The sequence below is a fragment of the Xiphias gladius genome, chromosome 3 (genome assembly GCF_016859285.1).
Source record: "Xiphias gladius isolate SHS-SW01 ecotype Sanya breed wild chromosome 3, ASM1685928v1, whole genome shotgun sequence".
NCBI lineage: Eukaryota > Metazoa > Chordata > Actinopteri > Istiophoriformes > Xiphiidae > Xiphias > Xiphias gladius.
This window is the reverse complement of record NC_053402.1, coordinates 21,476,687-21,488,798: the sequence shown is the minus strand read 5'-3', so window position 1 is coordinate 21,488,798 and position 12,112 is coordinate 21,476,687. Positions and strand designations below refer to the sequence as shown.

Genomic DNA, 12,112 nt, shown 5'->3' with positions numbered 1-12,112 from the left:
AAAAAGATCCTGCCAAAAACAGGGATTTTGAAAATGGTTTCTAAACAGGAGGTTAATGAAGATGTTGCATTGAGCAGCTAGTTGCATGGGACACATGTAGTCTGGCTCCATCTAGTGGTGTAACATTATTAGGCGTAAGATACTGCATAAATGCCCAGAATATTGATTATTTCCTAAGATCAACCGGTTTGTCTTACAGGGAATAGCATGCAGGGCTGATTATAAAATAAAATAAACCTCATTCTAGGCCAGGTTGGACTGTACAATTGTTTCTTTCGGATGGATGACTACGGCAGTAACATTTAAGGTAGCCCACAAATGATGCGGATGCCGAACTCCTACCACTTACACGGTTGCTGTTTTATAACTGACCCTGACCTCTGACCTCCCTGTGGAAAAAGGCTGGGAGAAAACGAACAATAACTGACTAAGGAGGCTTTTTAATGGAGGACCTTTTCAGTCTCTAGTGAGCTGCAGTTGTTGCTGCTGATTAATTGTGATCTCTCCATTAATAGATTGATTGTATCTCCGCTGTTATGTACATATCTGACTAACTGGTGTTGGTTACTGGGGATCTGGCTGTGCTTCTCTCTCATTTTCGTAACCACAGCTTTTTTCAACAAGCACCACATCCCCCCCAGCAGTTACAGAGCAACAGATAATGTGTGAAAGCTTTATTCTCTTTCACCAAGATGGCTGTGAAATAGAGAATTTATGAAACGTCTACACACCCACTGGATTCATTTTTTTTCTCATGTCATTTGACGTGATGCCATGACCTGGTGCGCACGGCCAGTATTTCTTTGAGGACTGCAGTCCTCGCCTGCACACACGGGTTTCAAGGCTGGTTATAACACTAAGCATGGAGCCCTCCAGCAAGCTTTCAACAATTTTTTTCTATTGTCTTTGTAACATGTTGCTGGCAATACACCGTGCCATCCGCGGGGTCCTTTGATTAGTGCACGAGAGGTCATTAAGCTTCTGACAAGACCGATATGCTATAACAGTGTTAGGATGTGGAGCTTCACAGAAAAGCAATTTTCTTTAAGCCATTGGGTCATTGTGTAGACAATATTTACACAGCTACAGTTTAATTTTGCGGCTGTGGTCGGGGCTAACAAGTAATACAGAGCTAGGTAGGTACCTAGTGGGAAAAAATACACCAGAGTATTACTGAATGATGTAAGGGAGGTTTGTTTGAGTTTTGATAATCTTCTTCTACACTCATTATTGTTTATAAAGCGCATGGCCCTCCGTTTGCATTGGACAAGGAAAAGGATTTTTTTTTTTAAAGCATATCGACACTCTGACTCCAATTAAGGCCTTTGTTTTAATTTTAGAATAAAATTAAAATAAAATAATCATAGTAATAATAAATCTGAGCAAAAAGTATTGTGAAATATACAAAAACAAAAAAAAACAGCTGTGACCTTTGGCACCAGACTTATGATAACTAAGCAGGTGAATGTGTTATGAACTAAGCAGAAACACTCAGGAAGGAGGGGGATTTGTCGGTGGACTTTATGGATAATGGCACAATATCAAACCTCACATTAGTTTCATTGGTTTATGTCACTGCACGAAAAGCTTCCGATGGGTTTTCACTCGCTTCTTAATAGCTGCGGCTAAACGCACCTTGAGGGAGACGACCGGGTTTTCTGTCAGTATCAAAATACACTGATGGTGAAGTTCGTCCCGGACCCCTTGAGCCTCACCAGTGACCTTTAGAGGTCCCTCGACCACACTTCGGCGACCACACACACACACACACACACACAGCGAATAGACCAAGGATTTGGATGTGGTTCTGTGCAGGAGGAGGGGAAGGGGCATTCCCGGCGTAGTGCAAGAAAAAAATCTCTACAAAGTGGGTGGGAACTTTGAGTTGTTTTTTTTTTTTTTTTGTGATTTTTTTTTTTTTTTGGGGGGGGGGCTTCCCTTTAGGAGACAGATGGATGTGGCGACCAATAAGTGCTCAGTAGTATTCTGCAGCAACCAACCAGATCGCCCTTGGAAGTATAGCCTACACGAGATAGTTGCACAGGTTGAGCTGCGGTGTTGTCACTTTGCGCACTGGCAGAAATGTGCGAGCGGATCGCGTAGTCTCCGCAGCTGGTGTCCTCTCCCGACCCGCAGGATGAAGGATACCCTGCGATTCATTGCGATCTGTTGAACTGCACGGCTCACTCGGCTCGGCTCTCCGCTTCCCTCCGCTTGAAAACAAGCTGTGAGGCAACAAAAAGTCATGATCATCATCACAAAAGAGAGCTCATGCAGGGTGCCCGACAAGAGGCCCGCTCAGAGTTTTGGATCATCTCTCTGGGTGAACTGAATGCGCTCAGAGAGAAAAGCCGGCGCCGTGCAGAGTTGCGGGGAACGACGGGAAAGAAGAAAAGCAGAGCCGTGTGTGTGTTTTCATAAGCGGAGCTCGGCCGTGGGAGCAGAGTGGGGGATGTCGGGCAGGAGTGGAGGAGCGCCTCGGGGGTGCAGCAACCCCAGCCTGCAGCCCCTCAAAGCCACAGTCCCATACCAGCTCCAGAGGAGCTCAGCGCTCCTCTGCAGAGAGGTCAAGACGGGTAAATACACACTCAGGAGGAGGGGGTTCAAATCTGCATTCACTTCCATGTGGTCCAAGGTTGAAAACTCAGTTTGGTGTCACATTGTCATCATTTTCAGCCTTAAAATGATGTTTGATATGGTCAACGGGTTTAATTCTTGGTGTTTATGATCAAAATATTGTGGATTTTGTGGCAACAAAATGGATTTCTCCTCCCTTCACTTCCACTTTATTGTAACACAGAGGAAAGTAGTGCTGAAACAAACGGTCCACTGATCAGTGAATTCACAGACAATGAATCAGTAACGATTTTGAAAATCGATGGATGGTTTGAGTCATTTTTCAAGCAAAACTTCCAAACATTTTCTGGTTCCAGCGTATCCAGTTAGAGGGTTTGCTGTTTTTTTTTTTCTTTTCTCTCTCTGTCTTACATACGTGTAAGTTGATTATTTTTAGGTTTTGGACTGTTGTCCGGACAAAAAAAGGGACTGAGAAACAGTGAGGGGCCTTTTGTGATGGATATTTTATTGACAAAACAACTACTTGGTTAATGGAGAGAATAACCGGCAGATTAACTGATAATGCAAACAACTGTTGCAGCCCTAAAGGAAAGAATATAACATCAGTGCCTGGTAACCACAAAATAAAACAAATAGAGTTGATTAGGCAATTTTTGAATCGATAAGTTCTGGAATTAGCCATTAATTACTTGCAGCACACTTCATTTGATAAAAGTACAGCTACTTTATTAAAAAAAATCAGTCTTGGTTCGATGACTTCAGTGGATATTGTTCAGGTGAAATGGACGTGCTTGTCCTACTGTCTGGGATAATAAACTGCTTCAGTTCGATTAACTCAGATAACCCCAACGTGATTTGTCATCTAAAAAGTACAATTTCAACATGCTGTGAGAAAGTTAAGGCAACAATGAAGGCTGCGAAGCCTGAAACATAACACTGTTCTCATAATGTTATTCGGACACTCAGTCGCCCCTTTGCACTCTGACCTGTGGGATCTCTGCTGCATGCTTCATGCTAACACAGCAGCAGCTTTAAAGGCCTCTTTGTTTTACTCTGGGTGTGTTGTTCTTCAACCATATCCATGAAAGTCACTCTGCATGTAGTGGTGTTTATTTATACATCCTGTCTGCCCTGCAACCTGGGCTGATGACAACATACTGTGTGTGTGTGTGTGTGTGTGTGTGTGTGTGTGTGTGTGTCTGTGCGCTTTTGGGTCGGTGGTAGATAAACTGGTAGCCTGCGGTGACTGTGGCCGGTGTTGGGTAGTTGAATGGCTTTGCTCCGGGTCAAAGGCATGCTCCACACCTGCCACAGATTACAATGAGCTGCCAAAATGCACACAGCTACGCAAGCACACTTATACTCACAAAACTCTATACACTGCATGCTTATTGGTGGGGAGGAGGCCTGGGAACAATTTTGTGAACAACTACCACTGGTGTTAAAATGCTGTCTAGCCTCTTAAAGAGAGTTCTGTGGAACAGAAAGAGTTTTGACATGTACTGAGTGAAGGCTTACACAGCCCCAGCATGCTAACCCACTTAATGTGTTTTGTGTCCGTTCCCAAAAGGTGACAGGACCACGGCTCGTCCTCCAAAACCCACCATCCGCAGAACTCTTTCTTTGGATGCCATCGTTGGACCCTATCTGCAGGGACAGTGGCCCAAAGAGGCAGAGAGTACGGCTGTTACCTGTGTCAATGACAAAGCCACACAGGTGAATATCAGTATTTCACGACGCTGCCTAATTGGCTGTGATACTGTCATGTAATTACTGTAATCGAACGAGACTGGGTCTAGATAAATGGCAGTCTGCTACACCAGTGCAGTTGGTGGTGTAAGAACGTATCTCCCATAAAACCTGTTGCTGCATGTTGCAAAAAAAAAAAGAAAAAAAAGGAGACAGGTTAGACGACAAATTTTTCTCTGCTCTGCTTCTCTTGTATGATAAGGATTTTTGTAGAGCACAAGATATCTGATGTTGACACTGCAGGTGTCTGGTGGTTCCCGTTTGACGCTGCGAGTGGAAGGCAGCCAACTGGAAAATAGTCGTTTTTGTTCTTCTTTAAAATCTGCTGTTCTTCCCTCGCTCCCCCCTCGACTGTATCTGCTTCTAACTAGTGCACAAAGCCCTGACTAACATCACCAAGCTCTGCAGCTTCCCTCGTCTTCGCTCCTGACACAGTTTAAACCCGAGCGAGCCCCCTTTGCCTCCATTGTGAGGAACAGACCCCTCCTGACCCCATTATACAGACACCCCATCCCCCAGCACTCTCCTCAACCACACACGCTCACATGCGCACCACCATCTCACACAGCAGCTCCTTCTGCTGTGGTTCCTCCCTTTTACTTCAGATGATATAACCGATGGTTGGCTGTTATTTCCTTCCTAATCAGGCACATTATTGCACTCTCTCAATCCTGCTGCAAATCCTGCTAAAAAATTCACCGATGCGGATTGGTGTTTCTAGAGATTCTAACATTATAGATATATAGATATTTTATAGATATGTGTCGACTGTGAACCAAATAATATAGTCAGAACTTTATAGTATGCCATCCAAAACAGCACAAACCACAGCCACAAAATTTTAATAAAAAAAAACAGAAGAGGAAGTCAGTTTCTTTTTCAGCATCAGTAGATTTCAGTATAAGTTGTTCCTGTTTAATGCCAAAACAATTGGTAATTTAATCAATTTGTCAATCAACAGAACGTCACCGTCACTAATTTTGATAGTCAGGTAATTTACATTTCATTTTAGTCTACAGCCATGCTAGCAGCTCTGTGAGGCTGTACTTGGGCAAAGTGTAGCTATGGGCCAAATGCTAATGGCAATGACAATGCTAACATACTAATGTTAAGCAGGTAAATTGTTTGACATTTGCTAATTAGCACAAAACCGGAAGTACAGCTCAGACCGACGGGAATTGGTTTTGCAGGTAATTGGTCATAAACCAAAGTAGAACTTTTGATGTTGTTGTTAAATGACAGTCAGGGGATCATCAAAGTTATTTCAGTTCATCTTGAGGGGGGCATGAATGTGTGTATGAAATTTCATGGCAATCCATCCCATAGTTGTTGAGATATTTAGACCAAGTGCTGAACCAATCCACTTGCCGCTAGCAAACAATATTCTGTGCTTCCACCTGCTTAAAGATGAGGATTTCCTGCTTTTTTGTTTTGATTTTATATGATTACAAATTGAATATCTCTAACGAAAGCTGGAAACATCAGCCGTGCAGACCAAACACTCTGCTACCTTGAGTCTTTTTATAGGTTTGTGTCCCATGATCCCCCTGGTCATGTTTTGGGGAGGGTAGGGTTGTTGGTGTTGGATGATGGGGGGTGGGCAGCTGTAACTCTATACCAATGTCACTCTACGACTGACTCATGCCGCATTCTGACTTATTAAGCCCGGCGATGGACTACGCATGAGTCGATTGGACAAGGCAGAAGATGGTGTCAGTGTTTCCCTACAGGCAGCTATGGCACCAGTAAGATTTCTCTGAGTCGTGGGGCCGACACTTAAAGAACAGGTTGTATTTCGGGGGACAGAAAGCCACGACGTAGCCGTGCTGCAGGCAGTGAGAGCTCTTTGACTGTATGTAATGCTAGCTGCCTTATGAATGTCATGGACACCGGTGAGTGGATCAGATTGTTTGCAAGCGTGTGAGGCAGTTGACTCTGAGGAGGCGCCGGAGGCACCAGAACTGTGAGTATCCGATCCTGTTGGTCAGCTCAGCCTGGGTTCCACCTGTTGATGATGAATTGCCAGTCGTCTGCGCCCAACCAACAACCGGCAGTGGTCAACCAGACTCCCACTGGTAGAAGATCACGAGTCAATGTGAAGAAACCGGTACAGATATATGAGTGACAGTAGGTTGTTTGTAGAGTTGTGATTGGCAAAAGGAGTGCACAAAAAAAGTCTCCTCCTTGGGTGTTTGTGCTAGTTGTTTTTCGTTTACGGTACGTGACTTTGTGAATAACAGCATAACTGCGCAGTATTTGTGATATTGTGTGTGTAAGTGCATCGAGGTGTTAAATTCTAATAGCTGCACTATATTTATAGTGCGACTAGTCCGACAGTGATGTGGTTTGGATGTTTGCTTATGTGTGTGGAAGCGGGGCTGTTTTGCAGCTCAGAGTGGTTTTTCTCATTGCCTTCCTCTGTACAGCTGTTGTGGGGCAGGTGTGCGCAAGACAGCTGTGGGGCTCCACTTCAGTGTTCCAGTTGTAGTGTTGATTGGAGTTCACTGGGTTTAACAGAAAATACAAGAAGCCTCCCAAAGGTCAACCCTGCTGACAGCCAGAGTTCCTGCCAGAAAAGGCCTTTTTCTACCATAGCCCCCAAAGGTTTGAGGGACAAAACACTGGACCCTTTATTCACCACACTGTAATATTTTTTTTTAAAGACTCCAAGCTCCTGGGCAGAGGAGACCCAGGGAAGGAGAAGTGTTGGCGGACACAAGCGCTCAGCGTCGTGGGGCAGTGCAGAGCACCTGAGGGAGGCAAGTATTTCAGTTCATCATTATAGCAGCTCATCAGTCAGCTCTTCTGTTTCGCACTCACACGCTTGCCCTTTACTCTGCAGCCTTCCAACGGATAGCGTGAAACTTTAACGGCCCCAGAGGGGAAAATGAGTACCCTCTCCCTTTCAGAATGAATTGTAGCGACTCCTGAATCATTTTTCTCTCCGCTCCGCCCTCAGGTGGCCAAGCTGAGGCACCAGTTGCAGAAGCGCTCCCGCCATGCCCCTCCCTCAGCAGGGTGCGAGCTCCCCCACCATCCTTTGCCAGCAGGTCATGCGACAGGCCTCAATCGGGTATCCCATTGCTCTTCTTCCTTGGAGGATATGGAGTTAAAGACACACAGAACAAAGTTTTCATCATTACTGTAGCTGCCAAACTGGCTTTCCCAGGCAGACTAGCCAGAGCTTAGTAACAGAGATATAAAAAAAAAACTGGGGCTTTTCTTAGGAACGACTGTCATCAGAGCCCCTGTGTTGCTGCCATGCTGTCACAGAAAGACAATTTGAAATCGGAACATCATACCGTTCAAGCAGTGTAGGCAGTGTAGCACAGACACCAAACCACAATTTGGTAGAAGTAAAGAAACAGAGTTTATAGAAGCAATCAGCCTCTAAATTTGCCATATTTTACTTCCTCAGACAATACCCCTGATGCCGCTGAACAGACTCGCACCCCGACTGCGACGTAGTGTTGAAGGCCTCAACCTGGAGCTGGAAGAGGTGTTTGTGTCTGAGAAACCCGACGATCAGCATGAGGTTAGGTCACTGAGCTATGCATACAACCAGTGACACAGAAGTTCATTTAAATAATTAGAAAGATAAAATACTAGTTAAGCCTGTACGGAAATGATTAACCTGATTTATTTCTCCCTGTTAACTGTTTCAATACTTCCTCTTCCTGGCTTTTCCTGCTTGTACCTTCCCTCACTCTTTGCTTTTGTTTCTTCACCTGCTTTGTCCGACCCCTTTACTTGTTTCCGCCTGAATATTACAGATTTTGGACATCCCGGATGGCCACAGGGCTCCTGTCCCTGCCCAGAGATGCAGTAGTGGCTCTCAGAGTGAACCCTCCCCGGGGCCCCTGGATCCTTCCCTCCTCTCTCCTTCTCAGTCCCCCTGTCCTCTAGATCCATCCCTTCTGTCACCTTCAAATTCCCCTTGTGCCTTGATCCCATTGCTTTTGTCTTCATCACAGTCTCCCTGTCCTATGGGAGAGCCAGGTTAGACCACTCTGCGATTTCATTTATTTGGAGATTCTCTTAAGTTCTGAAATTGTTTTAGGTATTATTAAAAATATTTGGACATTTCTGACCCTGTGTACAGACCCGGTGGACTGTGAGACCCTGTGTCCTTCTCCATCTTCGTCGCTTCCTTCATTTGCACTGGATCCTCCCCTGCTGCAGCCCTGCTCCCCTTCGCCTCGTCCCAACAAAACCTACTCCTTCCAGCGTGAACCGCCAGAAGGCTGTGAGCGGGTTAGAGTATGCGAGGAGGCAATGTAAGTATCACTTTCGAGACCAGAACATCATGCAGCGGTCCTATTATCATGGCCGGAATAAGCTGCTGGGTGGGCTCGGTACAAAATTTTAATTTGGGACCCCGCTAAAATTCACTTCCCAGAACAATTTTCAGAAGATAGGTTGAAGGACATACAGCTAAAAACAAGGACAGCAAAGCTGAATGAAAATACTTAAGCATGAACATTTAACTACTATGTATATACACGTAGGTGAAAAAATAGATGCTTATACTAACATATATAACAAGCAACAATGAACAACAACATACAGTGTCTATATAAAATTCAAACAGTTTGTGTAAATAATAAACAAGAATACAATAGAGCAAGGGTGAAGAGTGCGGGAATAAATATTGAATGGTTAATGTAATAGGCTACTTTATACATGAAATAGGTGGTTATGTACAGTATATGCATATATACATGTCTGTATACAATATCTATACAGTGTGCTTAGATGTATAGCTGACGATTATTATAATATGATATTGTTAAAGTGTATTTCTAATTGTAAAGTATGTAGTTTATACTTTGCAGGTACAGAGGATGTTTTAGTGTCACGAGGTTACTGCACAGGGATTGCTTTCTTGCCATTATATGACTTGCTGGGCAGAGTGATGACGTGTGGAAAGAAACTGTTCCTGTGTCTGGTTGTTCCGGCGTACAGTGCTCTGTAGCGCCTACCAGAGGGGAGAGGTTGTAACAGGTTGAGCCCAGGCTGTGAAAGGATCAGCATAGATTTTTTTTTCTGCCTGTTTCCTGACTTGGGAGGTGTATAAATCCTGGATGGAGGGCAGGTCGGCGCTGATTTTTTTTTTTCTGCAGTCCTGACTGTCCTATATAGTCTTTTTTGGTCCTGCTTAGCTTGCGATCCAAACCATATATCTATATATATATATATATATATATATATATATATATATATATATATATATTACTCCAACCATTGTTAATACATCAGCAGTTCATTTTAAATTTGGGTTATAGCAATGTGGACACATACTATGATTGGTATTGTGATGTTATAAATGTATCCTCATGCAAAACTGTAGTGTTCAGGGCCATTGATGATCCAGGATCCCAGGGGAGATACCAATAAAAGCCTGGTTATGCCTGAAACTAGTTAGTTCAAGGGACATGTTGTTTAATCACGTCTAAAGGCAAAAGTGTTTATGGCTGCTCTGAATGGCCACAGTCGAAGGGGGGATGAAAAGCCTGCTGTGATAGAGAGGGGTGAGACATAATGAATCTTTAAATTGGGGGTAACAGTCTCTTTTCAAAGGCATTGCACTTGTCTGTGCACACAAAAGCAACTGAAGTAGTAGTGTGAAGAAAAAAAGGAACAAAAATGAAGGTTAAAAAAGAAGTTCAAATACCGCCCACGTTCGCACCTCCTCACACCTGGCCACTTGCTGCATGAAGCGGGTCTACGTTTTGGATTGTCTGTTACGCAAAGTAACGCAAGTTGTCGGCTGCAATCTGAAGCAACAATCCGAACAGCGCTTTGTCTGAAAAAAATACAATTGACTCCATTACTCTCTCCATCTCTTTACTTCCAGGCCTGCTTGTCAGGATGAGCCTCTCCTGCAACCATCCTGCCCGGACCCCAATAAAGTCAACTTTACCCCTCATGGCGGCTCTGCTTTCTGCCCTGTCAGTCTTCTGAAGCCCCTCCTGCCCTCCATGGACCTCCTCTTCCGCGGCCTGTCAGTGTCTCCTGTCACTGGCTGCCCAGGTCAAACCTCTCCTACCAGGCACCTGGGCATGCAGTAGGTGGATATCTGAGCGGAGCCCCTCAGGACTAAACCCTAAGTGCACCGCCAGGACCTGGAGAAAGTGGATGTGTTTTACGTGCAGGGTGCCAACAGACACCTGCGCTCACCTGGCTCATCACTGCTGTAACGTGCCATGATCACTGTGATCAAAATAAGAGACTTTTGACTGTAAGCATTTGTTGTCATCATACCTTAGACTAACCTAAAAATCTGGCTGCTCTACTGATTATTTCCAACTACAGGATGTTTGGATTGAGCTGATATTTACTTTATCAGCACTTGAAATGGCCTAATGTTCCCCTATATGGGCTATGGATTAGACTACAGGACTTAAGCTCTGGAAATGTTGGCAAATCCTGGAAAAGTTTTACGGATGACTGAATTTTTGACAGTATTCTTTTTTGATTTTTAGTTACGCGTCAACGGCTCAGACGAAGACTGGAGTCTGTTAGGGATGATTTTAATGTCACGATAAGTGAATTCAGAGTCAAAAACCCAAGCACTTAGATCACATGTTGACATGAGTATTACTTTCTCACTATCCTTTACTATTGATTCATACCCTAGTGGTTACGTTTAGATGAAGTTTCAGAGTAATTTCAAAGACTTCATTGTCTACAAAATAAATACTCTATGGGTTTGTTCCTGAAATTTGATAAGATCTTTTGGTTGAAGACAAATATTTTTTTGGCCTATAGTTTACGCTGGCCTACTTTTTCTACCAATTTATTTCTAGCAAGATATAAGCAAGATATATATTTTTGTATCTTTGTGAGGAAGTTATCAGGCTGGTGATACTGTTTTTGTATTCACTAAAGAAATCCATTTGGTTTATGAGCAGGAATGGGTGTTTATAGCTTTATTTGCCTACAGTGGGCATTGTTCTAACCAAACTGTTACAATTTTGTCAGACTATTAAGATTTTGAGTGGGTCACACTGAGTTTTTGTTCAGTCTGAGCCTCATTAGACCCAATGGCTCTGGTCACAAAATACTAATGTGTAAAGATTCACTTGGATGTGGAAGAAGATGATTCCCTCTGTTTGAGTTATTGTTCAAATGGATTAAACACTCTCTTTGTCTGCATGATCCTGTGCAACACTGATTAAAAAAAAAAACAAAAAAAACAAAAAAACATGACCTACGGTAAAACTATCATAAAATAAGCAGATGCTAATGAACAATTAGTATTATTTTGTCAGGTCTGTGTTTTCTCAGACCTCATTATGTGCCCTTTTCTTAGTTTTTAAGGTTGATAATACTTAAGAATGTTTAGTGTGCTGTTTCTATTGTGAAAAAAATAAAATAACCAATTTTTTCTGGGCGTTCAAAAACTTTCTATGACACTTTAATCCCAGTGTCTGTTTTTGTCTTCTTGTTGTTGTTCCTGCATTTGACACGTGGATTTGTGGTTTTTAAATCTGAGCACCGCCCTTTTCCACACAGATCTGTTTTCTGATTGGCCGAGAATTGAGCTCTACTGCTTTACATGGTCCAATGAATTTAATCCACATCCTACGACGACAAAAAGGCACGCGACATTTTCAAGGAAGGACCTCACATTTTTTAATAGCAGTCTTTACAGCTCCCAGACGACAAAACAAGACCAAAAAGGCCAGCTGTAATAAAAAAAATAATTCGCATTCATGTAGCGTCTATTTAACACTGGATTGACACGGTTACAGTAAACACACCATCATGCTTTTGAATTCAT

The 12,112-nt window shown here is 43.4% G+C and overlaps 1 protein-coding gene across 2 annotated transcripts; it reads left to right on the top strand.

Annotated features, from left to right (window-relative positions):
• Positions 1-2,013: 2,013 nt before the first annotated feature.
• On the top strand, positions 2,014-11,716 carry fam117aa (family with sequence similarity 117 member Aa). 2 transcript variants are annotated; one of them, XM_040155902.1, is made up of 8 exons: positions 2,014-2,576; positions 4,148-4,293; positions 6,990-7,085; positions 7,286-7,399; positions 7,745-7,861; positions 8,100-8,325; positions 8,429-8,603; positions 10,184-11,716. In XM_040155902.1, the coding sequence occupies exons 1-8, from the start codon at positions 2,333-2,335 to the stop codon at positions 10,395-10,397; spliced, it is 1,332 nt and encodes a 443-aa protein (XP_040011836.1). In that variant the 5' UTR covers positions 2,014-2,332; the 3' UTR covers positions 10,398-11,716. The 2 variants fall into 2 exon arrangements, with proteins under 2 accessions (XP_040011836.1, XP_040011845.1); XM_040155911.1 differs by lacking the exon at positions 7,286-7,399.
• Positions 11,717-12,112: the final 396 nt, after the last annotated feature.

Excerpts from the sequence above, each read along its gene's own strand:
- fam117aa (XM_040155902.1), top strand. The coding sequence starts at position 2,333 with ATGCGCTCAGAGAGAAAAGCCGGCGCCGTGCAGAGTTGCGGGGAACGA. Across the intron at positions 7,400-7,744 it reads ATGCGACAGGCCTCAATCGG|ACAATACCCCTGATGCCGCT; the intron begins GTATCCCATTGC and ends TTACTTCCTCAG. Across the intron at positions 7,862-8,099 it reads AACCCGACGATCAGCATGAG|ATTTTGGACATCCCGGATGG; the intron begins GTTAGGTCACTG and ends TGAATATTACAG.